This window comes from Monodelphis domestica, chromosome 5, assembly GCF_027887165.1.
Source record: "Monodelphis domestica isolate mMonDom1 chromosome 5, mMonDom1.pri, whole genome shotgun sequence".
Classification (NCBI taxonomy): Eukaryota; Metazoa; Chordata; class Mammalia; order Didelphimorphia; family Didelphidae; genus Monodelphis; species Monodelphis domestica.
Window position 1 is genome coordinate 167,183,030 of NC_077231.1, and position 20,510 is coordinate 167,203,539.

The following is a 20,510-nucleotide window of genomic DNA, read 5'->3' on the forward strand; positions in this document are numbered from 1 at the left end:
ATGTCTTGACTTGCTTGGCAAGTGAATTGGATTTTAAGTGAGACTTTAGAGTTGCACAAAGTAACCAACTTCACTCTCTCTTTCAGAATCATTCAAGTCCAGAATCAAGACAAAAGTCAAGATGGCTGGCAACATCCCAGGATGCAGTGTGTGAATGATTTTGGCATCTTTTTTGCTGGAGCAAGCTCTAACTGCTCTACAGCACCCATTGCCATCACCTTTAATTCATTCTTATCTACCTCTTCCACTGGGAGAAGTCTTCACATGGGGTAGACATCCCCCTAATTCAACAATGGTTTAGGCTTGTCTGTTATCCTCAACCTGGTTTAACCTGTCTGCCTAGAAAATTTTTACCAGGATGTTGCTGCAATGCATGTTATAGCTTCTTGGAGCCACAGGTGAGAGGTTGGTGAAAGATAAACACCAAAGGTGGATGAGCAGACATGAAAAGGGCTCAGCAAACTCCCTATACCAGAAGTACCTGATAGAGACACCCAAAGTAAAATAGATTCTGATGGAAAGTGGTTATTTTCCCTGACTAAAGATCTTTAAGCAAAAGCTGGATGAACATTTTTTAAGTTTGGGGATTCTTAAGTGGATTGGAATAAATGGTCTTTGAGTTCTCTTCCAAGTCTTAGACTTTGTGACTTTTTGTGAAAATTTTACTAAATTTGCACAATCTCAAACAGATGCAGTCTTCCATAGGAGCAGTATGGAGCATAGAAAAAGAGTTGAGCTCTACAGGACCCATTATCTTCTTCGCATTCAAAAAGGTACAAGTGCCATGTCCTCCTCATAATAAATGGGGAAATATGTTTTCACACTTCCTAGGTAGAGGACATGCAAAAAGATAACAAATATCCGTCTCCATACTTATGCACTTTAGCATAGCCAACTTCTCTTTACACACAGCTAAATGTTTTGTACCAAAGCTGACAGAAGTGTTAAGCAGTGTTACAGAGAAGACGAACCAGAATTAAAGTAGTTACCATAAAAAAGAAAACAAGAGTAACCTTTTGCCCCATGCCCAAAATTCTGGAGCACCACATTTTCTAAAGCTTATACAAGATATGAATAGGACATTAGGAGAAATGTTTTATGTTTTACAGATCATAATGGATTTGGACAAAGTAATCATGAAAGAATTTTGGGAGAGAATTGTTAGGAGGTTGGTCAATTATCTTTTCTGTTTAAAGATATATATAGTCTGGCAGAATCTCCATGAGGTAAAGATTTAAACATACTCAATGGCTATGCTAGATTACTTCTTACCTAACTAGACTGTATACCTGCCATTTAGTAGAACATTGGCTGATTATGTTTGAAGAGATTAAACCAAAGTGAAAGTGTACTCCTTCCTCCTGTGACAGTACACAGGAAATGAAGCATAAGATGTGTCATCACTGTACATAGCAGTATTCTCAAGATAGCAACTAGAAAATGGAACGGTGTTAATTAAATAACATACCTTGGAAATAAATCAAGCATCAATTTTTTCTTGAAAGGTTTGCTGCAAAATACATAATATTTTAGATATACTTAATAATGGTCAATTAATTCATGGCTTCAGGGAGGTCAGCACTCAGTGGATTCATGGAATTTATTACCTGTCCTTTAAAACTTTTTATTTCTTCCTTCAAATGTCTTAGTAGATAATACTGTAAAAAGGAAATTTTAAGGGGCTAATTTATGTGATAATCATGACTATACCAGGTAGTGTAGAAAATGCAAAGCAGATGATATGAAAACAATTTCACTTCCAGAGGAAAGATACCAATATCTAACTCTTCTTTTTAGGAGAGAGTTAAGAAAGGGGAAAAATAGTTGAGAGCACTTTAGACTCAGATGTTGGACATGGTTGCCAAGGAAGATCTGAATTCAGATCCTAGCTGTGATACTAATTGAATGACTGGACCAGTCATTTAACTTTTCTCAATTTTAATTTCCTCTACTATAAAGTAGGGATAAATGTAGCACTTACCTCACAAGGCTGTTATATATGAAATATTTTGCATATCTGAAAGTGATATTTATGTTTTTTAATCTTTAAATATTTTTCCACATTTACATTATTTGTTTTCTTTCCCTCCCCTCTTCCCTCCCCACACCAAGAGCTGACATGCAATTCCACTGGGTTGTACAAATATTATCACTTGATACCTATATTTCCATATTATTCATTTTTGCTATAGAGTGATCTTTTAACCCCAATTCACATACACATATAAGTGACGTCATGTTTTTCTTTTGCATTTCTACTCCCATAGTTCATTCTCACATTGTGGATATCATTCTGAAAGTGCTATTTAAATGCATATTATTATTATTTTATAAGATATTTTATTAATTGACCCCAAGGTTGATTGATACTTGGGAGAAATTACTTGTTAAAGAAATGTTACAGATAAATGGACCCTTCTTTAAAATACTTCACTACAACAAGGAGCTCATCAGTATAGGCACTCCTTTCCAGCATGTGGAGAACAACATATATTCCTATTCTGCATAATTCTTGCTAATGTTGTCCAATTGATTCTTCATAAAAATTTGTCCCATGCTTTAGCAACACTCTCATTTTAATATTCTGTGATGACAATTACAATATGTAAGACATGTTAGATGCTTTTACTTCATGGCCAGTTTCACCTTCTTACAAAAAATGTTATCATGAAACATTTTTTAAAATTTTGTTATTCCCTCCACTTAATTCCTATTCTCATGTTTCATGTCAGCATAAAGGTAACCCTGCATTATCAAGGGCTATGCCATCCGAGCACAATACCTGAAAGGTTTTCCCATGCTAGAAAAGCCTTCAAGTATGACCTGTTTCATGTCTGCTCCTTGAGAACCAGCCTACCTAAGTATGGAGAGTCTCATTATCAGGAGACTGACTACCAAATGTTGAATTCATTGGCCAGGGGAACCCATAAAGCAGAGAAAAATGCAAAACAACTCTCAGTCCTGTGCAGTTCCTTTCCATTTCCATGGTGACAGTAGTAGAGTGGCAGAAAATGGGGGAAAGGGCCTTAGAATCACAGTTTTTAAAGAATCTATAAATTTTAGTTCAACTGTTGGTACTCAAAATTTAAAATCCTTTCCCAAAGATCAACAAAAGCCACACTACTAGAGAAATCAAACCATCTTATAATTTACATTCTCATTCTAAATGAAGTCAGAAGGCATAAGGAAGTTACAACTAAATAGAAGAATAAAAAATTAGAAAGTGGTAGGGTCAGTTTCATCAAATGTCCAATGGAAATATATCATTTGTTGAGGCATTTGGTCCTCTCACTTAATAATGCTTGTGATAATAAGCATAAGCAAAAAGATAACCAGAAGCATAACTATAACTTTTACAAATGCATCAACTGCCAAGAATCACATAAAGAAACTTCATGAAGTACTAGGGTACTTCAATATAGTAACACAATGTCTACTAGGATATTCAGTGACTGATGATAGTCATTGGAAAAGATGACAAGGAATATTAGAAATTACATTTCAGGATTAAAAAATGAACAAGACCAAAGCTTTGTGGAATACACAAAAGAATCACAAAAGCCTCGTCAAGATTTTCTTCAAAAAGAAATCTGGAAAGTCCAGGATGTCATAACCAAGAAACATAACAAAAAGTAAAATGTCCAAGAATCAGTTACTAATGTAGGGGGAATGTCCGAATCACCTGTCAATGTGCAGGTAATTTGGTAAAGCAGAGCTAAGAATTAATAACAAATAAGAATAAAAGAGATATAAGAAAGATAGAGATCAAGTGAAAAATGGATAAAGGGAAAGACATTGGCAAATACTATCACCATTTCCTATGGAAATTTAACTGATGTAACACAGTCACCACAAGGAGGCATCAAGCGTGCAGAAACCAAATTAGCCAGCATAACCTTTATCTCCTTGGCTAAAACAGAGACAAGGCAGCCAACAGCCAAATTAGAATATAATAGAATTTAACAAAAACTTATTTGTAAAGCCTTATGAATGGAAAGGGCTATAGAAATACAAGGACACCAGTGTATGATTTCTGGAGCTCGGAAACGGTAGAACCTTTCTGGAAGAAATTTTGGAATTATACTAAGAAAGACATCAAAATGTCCAAACCCTCTGACCTACAGATCTCCCTAGTAAGCATATATTCCACAGAAGTCAAAGACAGAAAGGTTCCCCTATACAGCAAATAATTATAGTAACACTTTTTGTAGCAGCAAAGAAATGGAAACAATATTGATACTCACTTATGGGGAAATAGCTAAACAATAATTTAATGCAACATTACAGTATTTCAAGAAAATGAGAATGAGAAATACAGAAAAGCCTGGGAAGACATATAAACTGATACTCTGTGATATAACAATGCCAGGAAAATGATATTCACAATGATTAAATCAATATGAATAGACAGAACAACAACAAATATCCCTGAATACTTTGAAATGGTGATTTCCAAGCATGATCTTGAGAAAGATGAAAAAAAAATTAACCTCTCTGCCTGCCTTGAAAAAGTCGTACAGGACTATGCATATACATAGTGATTTACTGGATGGTTTAGTATTTTTACTGAATTGACAGTTTCTTCCTTTCTTGTTAAATGGGATGGTTCTTTGGGTAGAGAAGTGAGATACCCATATGTGATAAGGAGGTAATGTAAAAACAACATGTATCAATAGATTTTATAACTTTTGGATGAAGGTGGAATGTCAATGTGGATGGGAATTTGTAGAAATCTTGGTATGTGGATCAATTATATGGCATCGACTCAAGATCATTTAAAGACAAAACTCATGGAAGAATAGTCGCCTCACCTCCCAAAGGGAAAAAGATCTGTTAGACTCTATATAATACATCATTTTTTTTACTAGTGACAGTGGATATCTCTGTCCTTGATGTGATCATGTAAGGAAATGGAAATGGCACTACAGAGCAACTGGACCAGACCAAATTTTCATAGATTAAATCCATCTGAGAGGAGACATAATTTAGAGCTGTTGAGGAAGTAATTCTTAAGATCTTTGAAAATGGGAAGATATCAAGGAATTGGGCAAAATAGGTAGAGTCCCTGCTGAAATAGAAAGCATTATATACTTAATTCTGAGAGCTGGCCTCATAGTTAGGAAGACCTGAATTCAATGAGAGCTTCAGGCACAAACTAATTGTATGACCTCAGTCATTTAATTTTTAGTGTTCTAGTTAGCTAAGACTATAAATTTCAGAGAAGATTCTGACTTAGATGGACAAGAGTTTCTTCATCAAGGATTTCCCTAAACCCATGATGTCACAGGCCTGAATCTCTACATCTATCTTTACCAAATAAATGCTATCAATAGGATGTCAAAACTACAAAACCATATGATTTCTGTCTTACTATTTATTATATATGTATAAGAATTATCTACAGAAACATTGAGAGTATCCTTCATGGGAATGAGAAGGAAAAAATGAACATATAAGTTTGAAATAACAACTGATTGAAATTATAAAGAATACAAGATCTGTGCTTATTTTTTTTTTGCTTACAAAGTCATTTTATTTAGTAGAATAAAATGCAAAGTTTCCCCTCTAACAAATTATCTACAAATAACATGTTAATGTCATACAAAATTCCTTGATGCATATAACCACAAAGATAGCTTGTTTCAACAAGTCTTTCATTAATATTAAACAAGGCATCTTAGGGGGTGCTTGGGGACATTTATGCTTGTCAAGGGCTTTTGCCTCTGATATATGGAATATGTCCTGGGCAAAGTCCAAAAAAAGAAGGTCTATGTAAAAGTGGTAAGGTCCTCCAGGTGCTTGTTTGCATATTGAATTATATCCATTGCATCAAGTCCTAAGATATTACAGAACCTCGACAACAACCACTCCCAAACAGTTCAGCCTAATGCTTCATAAAGAATGCCTATTGGTGAGTCTAGGATTTATAATTGGACAGACAGCTATTGAGTTCCTCTTATTAGTATACTTATTTGATACAGGCATTACAAATATATGATAGGTAGGGCCCAGAATTGAACAACAAAAAGAAAATGGTCTGGACTGCATTTTGGAAACCACATAAAAGTTATAATGATCTCTTGAATTTTCCTGAAAGAAAAACCCATCTTTTAAAAAATTTTCAATATTTTAAGAGATTGTTCTTTCATGAAAGAATTCATGAAAGCCTACAGTTTGCAAGTTTTAAAGATTGCCAGTAAGCCAATAGTCAATAAAGAAATGTATGAGGGAAGCAAATAAAGTGTAGACTATTAACTACGATGGCACCTATGAAAGAAAGAAATCTTTTAGGAGATGTCTTACCAGAAAAGTGGAGTGGAAATATAATAAGAGAAAGGGCTATAGATGAGTACCTTGAGTGCTATACACATATGTTCATAATATTAATAGACATAGCGAATAGCCTCCAGCATATTTAGTCGATCCTCTAATTAACACAGAATGAATAGTCATGGAGAGTTTGGAACTTTACCCTTACAAAGTAGATCCACTTTAATGATATAATAATATGAAATATTATGAATATGAAAATAATATGAAATGAAAATATGAAATAATAATAATAATAACAGTTCCATTGAAAAATTATTTCTGTCTTGGTTTCTTGTAGCACTTATGGCTCCCAATAGTTTAAAGAGTGAACTAATTTTAAATGTTCATGATATTTTTATTTGCATTTTATTATAGATATATCTTTATGGTAATTTGACTTTTTTGGTCTAACAGTATATTGAATGAAATAATTTACTGAATACATTATAATTATCTAAAAATGTTAAGTCCTAAAAAAGAACATATCCAATTGAAACTAAATCCAGGACTTCTCTGCCTTTGAAATCAAGTTCTAAATTTTTATTTAAAAAACTAATATTGCTATTATTTTGTTTAAGTTATCATCTTCCATGGTCTATAGTAACATTCATTTTTAAGCTTTTTTGTTACCATTTATATTTTTATCGATAACATAATTATATAATAGCACTTGTTATATGTAATAAATTATAGTAAATATGCTTAGCCAAAGAAACAAATTCTCACATTAGTTATGTTCAAAAATTTGTCTCATTATTTTTCCTCCCTCCCCAAGAGGGAATGCAAAATGATACAGGTTGCATATATATTATCATATAACACATTTCCCTGTTCATCAGGTTGTAAAATATTAATTTAAAAAACTTATTGATAACATTTATAAGCAACTATTTATATTTAGAAGAACTCAATGTAATTGGATCCTTCTGCCTGAAATGAACAGTTTCCTAGTGTTCTTTCACCTCAAGCATTGGCTATGTACCTTTCTTTTATTTTTGTAGAGTGAGAAAATAGGAAGTGTTTATGCAAAGAAAGGAAGTATGAAAAAGGCTGGAAGTGGGATCATAGGATATTTCAACACATAACAAATGTGAATTTATCGCTAAAGGAAGGTTATATGTTCCTGGAGGTAAAATTGAGCTGTCTGTTTCCTTTGCTAACTATATAGCCAGCAAGAAAAATGACAAATCTGGGTTTGGTCTTAGTGGATGAGCCAAATATAATAAATAAGGTTAAGGTTGGGCATATTTCACATTTATGTCTGTGTTTTTTATCCAGGTATTTTGAACCCACCAACAGGGTTTTCCTATGTTAAAAAGGCATTTTAAGAAAGACACATAAGACAGACAATTCAGGGGAAATACTTAACTAGCACCTTGTAGATAGCAATTATTCTCAGCGGAGGTCTACATGCTGGTAATAGATCAGAGAAAAGTCATTAAATGTATTCCACTATTTATTACAATGGTAGCCTACCAGTGCTGCATCTAAACATATAATCTGATTAACTGTTATCTTAACAGATAGTTCTTAAAAGATCAGGCCTCAAACAACCCTTCAATATAGCAAAAGAATAAAATTCAACTTAGTTTTTGATGGAATTCATTAATCCTTTTTACTATTGTTGTCAGTTATTACAATAATCTCATCAGAGGAATAGTTAAATTTATACAAGGGCCAAATTTTTTGGTCTTGAACAATATTTTGTGTTTAGGCAGTTTACATGTATTATGTTATATGTGTATATAAACACACACATACAATTTCCACTTAAATGTGCCAGCCCTTTCTACCTCAACATATTCTATTCAGAGTTCCTATGAAAATAGTCTACATGTTGAAAGAGTTAAAAGCAAATATTTAAAGTACATTAATTACCCCTATTTATTTGAAAAAAATGTAATTATAATCCAGACCCCAAAACAAGGGAATGGACTAGATGGATATGTAGAAAAATTGTGGCTGAGCTTTATTGTCACAAAGGGATTTCATATATTAGGGATCTAAGAGAATATCTAATCCAATGCACGATTTACAAATGATGGCACCAAGGAGGCCCAGAGAGGTGATGAGATTTGCCCCAAAGTTAGTAACAAGATGATCACACACACAAAAAACCCCCCCACAAAACTGGAAAGACATATGAAGTGAAGCAAAGTGAGCAGGACAAGAACATGGTACACAGCAACAGCAATGATGAAGGACAATCGACTGTGAACAACTTAACTATTATCAATAAAGGAAGGATCTGGGACAATTCCAAGAGATTCAAGAGAAAAATGGAATATCCCCTGCCATAGAAGGAACAAATGGAGTCTGAATGCAAATTGAAATATACCATTCTTCACTTTATTTCCTCCCATGAATTTTTCTCTAGTGTGATCATTAAGTGTCTTGTTTCATACCATGACAAACATGGAAAGATATGTTATATGATAATATATGTACAATCTAAACAATATTACCTGCCTTCTTGGGGAGGGGACAGAGAAGGAAAGAAAACAGGGATTGCAAAATATCAGAAAAATGTTAAGAAGTTGTATTGGTGTGTAATCTGGAAAAGTATTTAAAATTATTATAATATTTTTAAAGTTAGTTACATGGTTATTAGGTCACTAAATTGACACTAGAACCCAGGACTCGTGGCTCCTACCTTGGTGCTTTTCTCACTCTATAATGCCATTTTTCTTGCAGGGTTTCTCTGTCTCTTGGCAGAGATTCCTACTTCTGAAGGATCATATGATATAATATGGATATGAATTCAGGTGTGTTAAATACATACACAAATAGGTATATACCTATAAATATATACAAAGCTTTATTTAAAGAAAGTATCTTGCAAAAGAAACGATGGTGATGATAATGCTCAAAAAGCAGCATTATTTCTGCACCTTGAGAAATGCTAAACAGTATTTGCAAATAACACCGTTTTAGGAGTCACAGAAGAACCAGCTAATGTGTTGATTGGCTGATGTGTTGATTAATTTTGCTAAACTTACTTTTTTTCTTTCAAAAATTACTTCTTTTTTTATATAGGTTGGCTTACTGTTAGAGGAAGAGGTGAAACTATCATTTATATAGTGCCTAATATGTGCCACTTTTTAAAAATATTACCTCATTTGATCACAACAACTTTATGAGGTACATATTATTTCCATTTTATAGACATTTTGTAGACATTTTATAGCATAGGAAAACTGAAGGAAACAGAAGCTATGTGACTTGCTCTGGGTTACATAGCTGCTAAGTGTTGCATTTGAACTCAGGTCTTCCTGATTCCAGGGTCACTGCTCTATCCACTGTACCACCTGCTGCCTCCAGAAAACATACTAGAAAATGAAGATGTAATAAAAGTAAAAGGTACCAACAAAGAATTAAAAATATTTTAAAAGAAAAAATCAAACCCACTCAACTATCCATGAAGTTACAAACATGATACAACTAAAAATTCAAATCATTTGGTGTAGCAATTTTATAATTTGTTGCTACTTCATATGATATATACTTTTGGACTTCTTTTAATCACAGATTTTGGGTTGTTTGGACATATCCACAATAGACCGAGCTGTTAACACAAAGTCATGATGTGATTTATAGATGTGACACTGACATTGAAAAATTTTCTAGACTATAGTGCAGGAATTCTGGAACAATAACTCATAAGGGGGGGGGGGAGCTGAGGATCACAGATGTAAAATATCTTTTTAAAAAGTGAAATTGAAGAAAACGGAATAGGCAAAATGGAGCTGGAGAAAGGAAAACGAGAAATGTAAAAGGGAAGAGATAGAGATAAAAAGAAAAATCAAGTGAAAAAGAAAAATAAAGAGAGAGGAAAGAAAAGGTAATGACACAAGGAGGGGAGAAGAGAATGAAGAGATGACAGGAATGAAAGGTAAATAAAGAGAAAAAGAAGGGAAAAGATTCACTATGGGAATGATAGGGGTGAGGTAGGGAGGAAAGAAGAAACAAGGCACAATGGGGAAAGAGAAAGACTAAGGGAAAAGGAAAGATGATAATAGGAAAATGTGGGAGAGGAATCACAGGATGAGTAAATGGGTCTTAGGCTGAATGCTTCTAAGTTAGAAGCAAACCTCTAAACTGATTTTGTGCTCTCCTTTAGTTTTACTTGGTTGTAAGCATGAGGCTGAATTCTCCCTCTTTCCTTTATCACTGCATTTAAAATGCCCATCAGCTCTTATTAACTTAAAATAGTATTTTTCAGTCGGAAATGGTTAGATTTTATTTTCAAAATTTGTTTTTTTATTTATTTTCTGAAGAAATTTTTTACAATTAAGGGCGATTTAAAGAGACTATGTTTTCCAGATTTCTCAAGTTATAGACAGGAAAACTGAGGTCAGAAGAAGGAATGGGGGGACTTAATCAGGGACAAAAAGAAAGTAGTAGAGGTGGAACTAGAAATCAGGTATCCTAATTTCAGATCAGAGTCCATTCACTATGTCACTAGGAAACCACTTTAGAAATGCACTTTGAGAGGCAACTAGGTAGCACAGAGAATAGAGTGCCAGTTCTGGAGTTGGAAGAGCTTGAGTTTAAATCTGACCTCCTAGTTGTGTGATTCTGGACAAGTCAACAGTCCCCAATTGCCTAATCCTTGCTACTCTTCTGCCTTACAAATGATGCTAAGATACATAAAGATTGTGTGTGTGTAAATATATATATTTTTATATTATATATTAAATATTAAATATATTTATATGATAAATATATATATTTACACACACACATATATTATGTATTTGGAACTTGAGAGTAATTATTTTATACCTATAATCTGGAGTCTAGGAACTTGTTTTAAAAATATTTCAATAAGTATATTTCACTGATCCATGACAAACAAAAAAAGGCTGAGAACTGTGACAGAGGCTGGCACTAAAGAAAAGGTTATTAAAAAATAAAGTAAAATAAATTTTAAAAAATAAGGCCTCTCTTTTATATAAAAAAACTAATTACTTTGCCTCTGTCCAGCAGCTAACACAGTGGGTGCTTAATAAATGTTTAAACTTTGAGAGATTGTTTTTATTTTTCCATGATATCTAGAGGCTGTATTTGGAATCCATTATTTTATTGTTGAGTCTGTCTTTATCAACACCATTATTCAGCTCTACCTACTGCCCCCTTCAAAAAATATCCAGATTTTTATTCTATTTCGGTCCTAGCGGAAGTAATAGATAATGGGAAGCTGACCAGAAAAAAAGGTAACTAAAAATATAACTTCAGGAATAGCAGAGTTAACCACTTTGCAGAGTTCTTTTAATTGTTTTTCACATCTTCAGATGATCTGTTCTAACCAGAATAGGTGAGCAGCACACAAAAGTGGACATTATTCTTGGCCATGCTCGTTGTTGCCATCACTAGGAACTGCATAGTCAAGTCATTTTATTTTCCCAAGTTTTAGTATCTTCACTTGTAAAGAAATTGGCTTAGAAGATATCTGAATCTCCTTCCAGCTCTACATCTATGATCTTATCATTGGATGAATTAACAACTACACTTGATAAACTATTGATTTGATAATCTACATTGAGTTAGAAGACTCAATTCCAATTCCAATTATTGAGACATTATTTATATAATAAAATAATAGTCACTCTGGTGATCCATAAATCTGAAAAATGTGGATTATGAGTGTTTTGTTTTGTTTTTTACTTTTTGTTGGTTTGTTTTAGTGTGGTATAGAGTTCATCATAGATATTATACCAGGAAAGACTTTCAGACCCATGCATTCCACCTTCTTATTTCCTCAGGAAAGGACATAACTTATTTTTCTGGTAGATATGACTCAAGGATTGTAAATTATATATAATAGAGGCATCAGGGAGTATGGTTGGTATTGGAGCCAAGGAAACTTGGATTCCAATGTTGCTTCTGAAACATACTGATTGCCTGATCATACCTCTCAACACCCTCAAGACAGTTCCTTGAGACTATCAGTTATAAATCAGCTGCCTGTCTGAACCAATAGATAGAAATTCTACCATGGTAGTTCCTATACTAATGAAATCAAGTATGAAAATTAATAAATATATATATACATTTATGGAGATATAAGAATATGTATATAATTTCTATTTTTCCAAACCTGTGATCTTTTAAAAATAGTGATCTTTTCATTTAAAGTGTCTAAACGATATATATGTGTGTGTGTGTGTGTTTATCTATACCTGCAAGTATTCAAATGTGCACACATTTTATAATTATGCATAATATTTTTATGCTTTATATAAAATAAACATTACTCTACTTTTAAAAGCCCCAAGGATTAAAAAGTAAATATTTCACTTGGGAAAATATTTAAGATATAATTTATTTCACTTACAACTATAAAAATTTAAAGTAGTGACCAGCTCTTCAGATATTGTGTGTGAAGATTTAAGTATAAGAGACAAAAATAGCTCTTAAAATGGGCAAAGCATCAATTCTAACATGACGTGCAACTTATTGAAAGAATTGCTACCAAGAATGGATAGCATTTACAGGCATCTGATTTTGGCATCAACTAGAAAGTTCATGATACTGATCAATTTTTAAAAAATTAATGGAAGAGAAATACTTTCTTTTCACTAAAACAAATTTGAAAAGAAAATCAGACTTGAAGACATTTAGTGGAAATATTTATTGCAAAGCTGTTACACTTACTAAAAGTCATTCAAAATAGATTTCAAATAACTACTTGTTATAATCCTCTAACGTATTGCTAATATCTATATTTTTTACTTCTCTATACTTAAAAAGGATAAAAAACCAGTCAAAATTATAGAATAAGATAAAGTTTTACAACATTAGCGGAGAATTGACTAAAGGAATAATTTCTAATATTGTACTGCCATAACTAAAGAATTTCTGTTTAAAGGTAATGTTTCAAATTATAATTCTGAAGATATGATTAACTAGTTTACAGTTGAAATTGGAAATCACAAGGGGAATATAAATTATACAATGTAGGATTTAGACCATTTAAGCAAAGAATTTGGAGGAAATCTGTTAAGTACATTTGAAAAAATTGCAAGAAGATGAAATATGTGGCAAATAGGGTAAAATTTGTAAAAAGTATTCATCTTTCATAGTCACACACTATCAGAACGTAGCTGCAAGTCATTTGCAGAATTTATTTGACAAATTATTTGGGAGGTTTAAATGTACTATTTTCAGAAATTGGTTATGCTGTAGTCATATAATGAACTACTTAATCCATGACCTGATCAATAATAGGGTTAATTTATTAACTGCAAATTATTCTAGTTTAAATAACTCTTTCCATCAGAGAAAAATTGAGTTCCAAGTATATTTCCTTAGACATTAGACCAATAATATTCATTACTCCTATATTTTAAAAGTTCCCTATGTAGCATTATCTTTACCTCTGTTAGCAACCAGTTGATTCTAGAACAATTATAATGTGACAATAGCATCTGATATAAGAATATTAAATCATTTCCCCTTTTATTTAAATGACATTTCAGTGATGGGAAATTAATCTCCTTTTCCTATAGTTTGTATAGATATATCAAAGTAGCATTCAGTTTATATATATATATGTGTGTGTATATAACATATATACAGCCAGCTATACATACATACATATGTATGCGAATGCTCCCTTCCTTCCCCACAAATCTATGACATTATCTGTGTAGAGAACTCACAGTGTGGAATTTCCCTCCACAGATGGAGATCAGTAACTCAATTGTAAGGGATACTGAGAAAGAGAGATTAAGTGTCTTGCTCATGTTTGCACAGCTAGTATTTGTCAGAGGCAAAATTTGAAACAGGTCTTGCTTACTTCCAAAGTCAGTCATCTGTCCAATACTCAATGTCACCCTTGTAACTAGATTAAAAATTAAATAAAATTTCCTTGGAAAAAATTGGTAATTGCCATAGCATCAAATACATTTGGTAAAACTAATATGAAGCATATGATGTTAGAATTCAGTTATATTATGGGGGGAAAGTCTGCCGCTGTTACATGTTAAGCCTTCTGAGATGAGTGTTATAACAAAATTTAATGTATTTCAAGCAACAAAACTGCCATTTGAAAAATGCAAAGTCGGGTCCCTCATCACAATCTCTTCGGCATCTAATAGTCTTTTCTTTGAATTCAACTCAATAAACATTTATGAAATGCTTACTCATACTGAATTCCTGGTACTTCTTTTGTCACAGTTACAGAGTAAAGCCATATTTATGAGTAAGCAGAGCAGGCAGCTACCCATTTTTGTGATTTCAGAGACACCAAAGCCATCTCCTACAATCTTAATATACCTTTCCGTTAACTCAATGGTCTAAAATTTGTTTAAGAGACAACAAAATTACAGTGTGAAATAAAACTCAAAACTGAAAATGATCCATAGGAGAGGTCGCTTTAATTCAATTTACCTTGGGGTATAAATATATAATTATATCAGAAGTCCCTTCCCTAAGATTATGCTTGGATGAGAAGAAAATGGAGGGACAGGGAGAAATAAGTAGATAGCTGGAGAGAGAGAAAAACACCCTCAAGCAACAAAAGCCACCTTTGTCTACTTCACCAATTTTGCCTGGTACAGAGAAATAAAATACTACAATGGAATCAAAATGATGGCACTAACCAAACTTCTATTTCCTATAGTGGTACCAATAAAACTGTTATGGTGATTGAGGTGGAGGGACTGGATAATGAAGGTAGTATGGGAACAGTAGGAGATTGGAGCAAGAAAAGTGTTCTGGAATGGGTTTGATTTGTCATATTTTAACCCTTTCTATCTCAACATGCTATATCCTGAACAATCAACCTGAAGATATTCTACCTTTAGCTAACAGAAAGGCAATATGGAACAGGGGGCTGACAACTCTGAGTCACAAAGATGACCCTGGATTGTATGACCCTGGATAAGTAATTTTGTATTTCTGGATGACCAGACAACATTAAACCTCTAAGTTAGAGGACAGTCACTGGTCTGCATTGGTTGAGAGTGTTTCCTCACCAGTTTCTCCCTACACAGATAAAATCACGGGTCCAGAAAAGCAAGTATGATTTAAAAAAACACTAACAAAAATGCAGTATGATGCTGCAAAAAAGTGCTAGATTAGAAGTCAGAAGACCTAGGCTCCATCCAGGTTTATGTAACTTTCTAACTGTGACCCTGAGCAAGTCACTTCATACAATCAGGCTCTTTTTTTCTGAGAATAAAATATACTCTTATTGTAATACTTTTTACAACACTTACTGATCTTTCAGTAGTTTCTGATACTATAGAGATCTTTATACCAAACCATTAACCTTGGGATACATAGCAAGGTATAGAATATAAAACAAGTCAAATCAAGTCAACAGCTGTTTACTAGGTATTTACTATGTGCCAGGCATAGGGATAAGTGGCAGACAAAAACAAAACAAAAACCTGTCAGTCCTTCATACTCAACAAAATTGCAAGCACACACAGGTTTTTTAAATGATGAGGCTCCATCATCTCTCCTCACTTGAATTTCTTTCAGCTGTAGAGTTCTCATCACCACTGTAGACCACAATAGTTCATAAAATTGAAATAGCAATAAAAAAGAAAGCATTCTCCTTTCTACTGATGGCATGGTTTTATTATCCCCAACTAGGAATGGTCTTAAGAATTCTGAAATATGATGAAACACTCCTTTTGTCTTATTAGGGAAAAAAAGTTTCAAATAATCTTACTAAACCTAAAAATGCACTTAGCAGGTTTTTAAAAATCACTTAAATGGACAATAGTTAAATAACCTTATCTAACAGGGTAGTTTTTCCAGGAACTTAGGAAGATATTTTGCAGCTAAGTCATTTTGTTGAGTTCATCAAGATGCAACCCTACTCAGAATCAGAGAGTTCAAAGGGCCCATTCCAAGAGTCTATTTTCACTTGTAAAATAGGGCTGAACTAGAAGACCATTAAGATTCACTCTAGCTCTAAACCTATGATCTTACATATTGTCCTCAATACATTAATGTGACAAGAGCACAATGTAGTGAATTCAGCATAAATAGTAAGTTAGGTTAAAAGAGAACTTGTCTTCCTTTTGGTCAAAAAATGTTTAATATGTTTCTTTAAAATGAGTAATGAACTCTAAATTTTTTTTCTCATAGCTATTTCCTCCTTTTTAATTTTCAGGAGGTGGATTTAACCTCTATCATGAAAATCTTTGAAAGAACAAGTTTGAACCACAGTACCTTTACCACACCTCCTTTTTTAATTCAATAACTTTAGCTTACCCTTAACCATTCATCCAAATGTAGTTTTTTTTTTCCCATTACAAATGTTATATTTTAAAGGCTTATACATTTAGAAATAGGTCAATATGAGATTTTAGAAAATGGCATCTCAACTGCATAGGATTTTGATTGGGAAAGGGTGGGGTTAGTCTCTCTTAACTATCATAAGATTCAAGTGGTGGTAGTAGGGAAATACCTGTTGCCTCTTTTTCAAGTTCCTTTCACATACACATAATTTTTAATGATTAAAAATTAATTTGCTTATTAGACTTCACAGTAGTGAGTTCTAAAATCCTAAAAAGAAAACCATATTTATCAAAATACAGTTCAAATGAGATACTAGCCTCAAACTCATGCCAATTCAATGTTTTGCAATTCTTTATAATGAAATAATCTTAATTGGGTGATTGGAAAACTCTTTGAGAACATTTCACAGCAATAAAGTTGTGTCCATTCAGCTGTGTTCTGAAGTGTCACACTCTGAGTATTTAACACAATTCTAACCCTTTTCCTGTCCTTAAACTCCATTTCACACAGAGGAACTGGACCATAGGCTATCAGCCTTGACTTGAAACTGGCTAAATTGGCATGAACAAGAGACAATATTTTCATCAGGCACACTGTGTCCCAGGCTCTATCCCAAAATAAAAAGAAAAGGAAAATTGAGGGAAATACCCATAGTATAAAATGTTTTATTAAAAATCAGTCTCCTACAAGGTACAAGGCAGTCTTGATGAGTTTTATCTAATACCATGTTTTTGTTCATTCCCATTCTTGTTAAAATAAGAATTGAGTAGAGGCTTCACATTGTACCAAAGACCTTTGTCCCTTTAGTAAGGATGTCAATCCTTTTTTTTTTTAAACAGGGATAATTTAAATTCTCATTATACTCATTCACTTTTGAAATTATTGCTGGGAATCAAGCTCAGATCTTTTCTATTACAAACAGCAAGATAAATCTACCTTTCAGTCAGGCTGTGGGCATATTTGATTTGACACCCTCCCTTTCAGATGTTGTAGGCAAATACCTCTAAGGGTTTTCAAAAGTGAATCACTTCTTCCCCCAGGTCTATGTCATAGCACTACGGGTTGATTAGTCCAATTACAGAATTGGTGACCTCTGAATAGAAGCAGATAGCAACTGGAGTTTATATTAATTAAAGAACAGGCTGCATGCCAGAAAATGAATTTTCAAAGTCTAAAATTCTACCAAAGAAGCACTGAGCTTCATAAAGAAAGCTGCCAACAGTGTCCCAGAGAAGTTGTCAAAGCATTGTTTTAAGTATTTTTAATGCCCTTTCTTTACACTTGTCATTGTAAACCTCAAAGAAAGAGTGTTTTCTAAAGGAAAACTCCCAAGGATTTTAGTAATTTTTCTTTGTTTAGTTGCAATTCCATCCCACATGACATATCCCCTGTAGTTTATTACCCTGACATTTCACACATCAAAGTGATATTGGAAACTGAAAGCATGAAGAGGCACCATCAGAAAAGAGTTTCAATCAGGTTGGGCACCAGTATTTTCATATCGTTAACAATTATAAATAAATCAATATAATAGTCTGTCAACCACTTGCAGATTCTATAGGAGTGAAATATTCAAAACTCTCAGTAGGAGTACAGAAAAAAGAAGGCAATGTTATACTTTTCATACAGTTTGGGGGGCCTAATGCATTAGAAGTGCACTTTTAATAAAATAAGCATTGTGGCTAAATGTTTTTAGTACTCTAATACATAACTATGAGAGCACAAGAAATTACTACCCTTTAAAAGGCAGGTTTATATAATAAAGTATTCAAGCTCCCTTCTATTCTTGAAAGCTGTGTGGATGCATAACAGGCAATGCCATTAATAGATTGATCTAAAAACATTATAGAAAACATTTGAAGAATTGGTAAAGAAAAAAAATTATTTTATTTTTTAAACTGAAAAAAGTACCCTGAGAAAAGAATTAAAAAAATTGTCAGAGATACACAATATCAATAAGCAGCTCTGGGAAACAGACTGTATGAATTAGGGTTGGTTGATAGCGAATAGGAAATCTGACGGACCCCTGGCTAGTTCACAGCGGGAACTTTGCAGAGGAGCTTGCAGCGCCAGGCATATGCAAACTGCTGTGGTTCAGCCTGTCAGCCCCACTCTATGTAAAACATTAAAAGGCCATGTCAACAGCCTGTCCCTAGGGCTACGAAGGGAGACCTTACCCGGGTGAATGGGGGCTACACAAAGGTCTGGAAGCTAAGTACTGAGGTGAAAGAGACAGCACGCTCCTGGCCATTTAAACAAGCCAGGAGGCAAAAGGCTTGGGAAGAACAGAGGGTCGAGACTGAGAAGAGGAAGGAGAAAGGGAACAGCTACTCTAATTGGCAGAATGACTGGAGATTTGAAGTGGAGGACCAGATCTCTTAACAGAGCTGGAGAGGGAGGAGATAAGGGGATATTCTCGTTTTTCTTCCTCTTTGCAACTAATTCCCAGTTCGCTACTTTGTTCTCGACCAACTTTGTTCTTTCGCCTTAGACTTAGATGTGTGCTTTGGGAATTGGAAGAGGGAAAGGGAAGGTGGAGGCTGTTCCTTGAAAAACAAACAAACGAGAACTATTTAGGAAATTAACTAGAAAAAAACTGAGGTGCGGGTCCGAGAGCACAGAGGGTCTGGGAAAGTGCGCACGCTGAGGTACCTACCATGGTATTCTTGTCCAGGGACATAGTAGGTTGGGTTTCCCGCAATGTGCAGGGAAATGAGCACTTCTCCCTGCTCCCCATCCCCTTCCAGCTCCCCGTGGTGGGTGCACAGGAAAAAGAAGGGCGAGAAGCGGGGGTAGTAGCCCACCGCCCCTCTCACTCTCAGCATCGCCCCCAGCCACAGCGCCAGGAGGAAAGTCCACCGCTTAGCGAAACTCCGCTCCATGCTGCCGCTGCTGCTCCCGTGACCGCTGGCCCCGCGCGGAGCTCATTCAGTTTGGGAGAGGACTGGAGATGCCGGGATGAAGGCGCCAGGACAGGGGGAAGGGAAGGAGGCGAGTGGGGCCGGGGCAAGTCCCACTCCGGGAAAGTTCGGGCGGCCGCAGCCGCCGCCGATGTTGGAGGAGGAACAGGAGAAAGCGTCTGGGATCCGAAGTTTGCGGTCGTTCGTGGGGCTAAGGGAGCGGGTTGGCGGGGAAGGCTGTCAGCGGACGGCTGCGCCTCGGCTGCCTCCGCGCGGACACTCAGGTCCGGGAGTGGGAAAAGCTCCCGCCTCCTCTCCACACCTTCTTAAAGCCCCGGGCAGCGAGTCCTCCCCCCAACACCACACGTGTCCCCGGCCCGGCTATGCCCGCCCTCTCTTCCTCCCAGCGCTCAGGGCTCTAATTCCCTCCCTCTCTTTTTTCCTCCCTCCCTCTTCTGCTCTGTCCCTCCCTCCCTCGCTCAGTCTCTTTCTGGCAACTTGGGAACTGGGAGAACGCTCTACTGGGTTCAGGGGTCCGAGTTTGCACGAGGAAAGGGAGCGGAGTGCTGGAGGGAGGGGCTGGAAAGCAATGATGTGCGTGCTGATTGGGAAAGGGGGTAGGAACCCGGGAGAAAGAGAAATAGAGCTAGATAGGATTATTTATTTTTCCCCAGGTGTCTTGGCAAAAGAAGAGATCATAAAATCCCATATCTCTCTCAGCTGAAAAGGGGGTTGAGAAAGAGGAAAGAGAGAGAAATGGATGCAAGCATGCTCTGGAGACGGGCAGAAAGCTGGTTGGGAGACTCGGGCCCGCTCCTCTTTCTTTGTCTGTATTGGTTGCTCTTTCTCCCTTCCTGCCTCCCAGCCTCTTGGGCTGTGGCTAAGACTTGTTCTGATAAACTGCCCGCGGAGCCTAAACCTGAGAGGAAACACCTAGAGCCTCCTCTGGGTCCTCTTGAGCTCCCTTTCCTTGCAGTCCTCTCATCCCTTCTAGTATCCCCACCCCACCCTTCTCTGTAGCTCCAAAACCTCATCTGT

At 35.3% G+C, this 20,510-nt stretch overlaps 1 protein-coding gene across 1 annotated transcript in view; it reads right to left on the reverse strand.

The window, feature by feature from the left end:
- Window positions 1-20,263, reverse strand: part of RELN (reelin) — a 539,202-nt gene extending 518,939 nt beyond the window's left edge. Inside the window, exon 1 of the mRNA XM_003342005.3 lies at window positions 19,229-20,263. Coding sequence (XP_003342053.2) covers window positions 19,229-19,454 — 226 coding nt within the window. The 5' untranslated portion in view covers window positions 19,455-20,263. The remainder of the gene's footprint in view (window positions 1-19,228) is intronic.
- Between the last annotated feature and the right edge of the window lie 247 nt (window positions 20,264-20,510).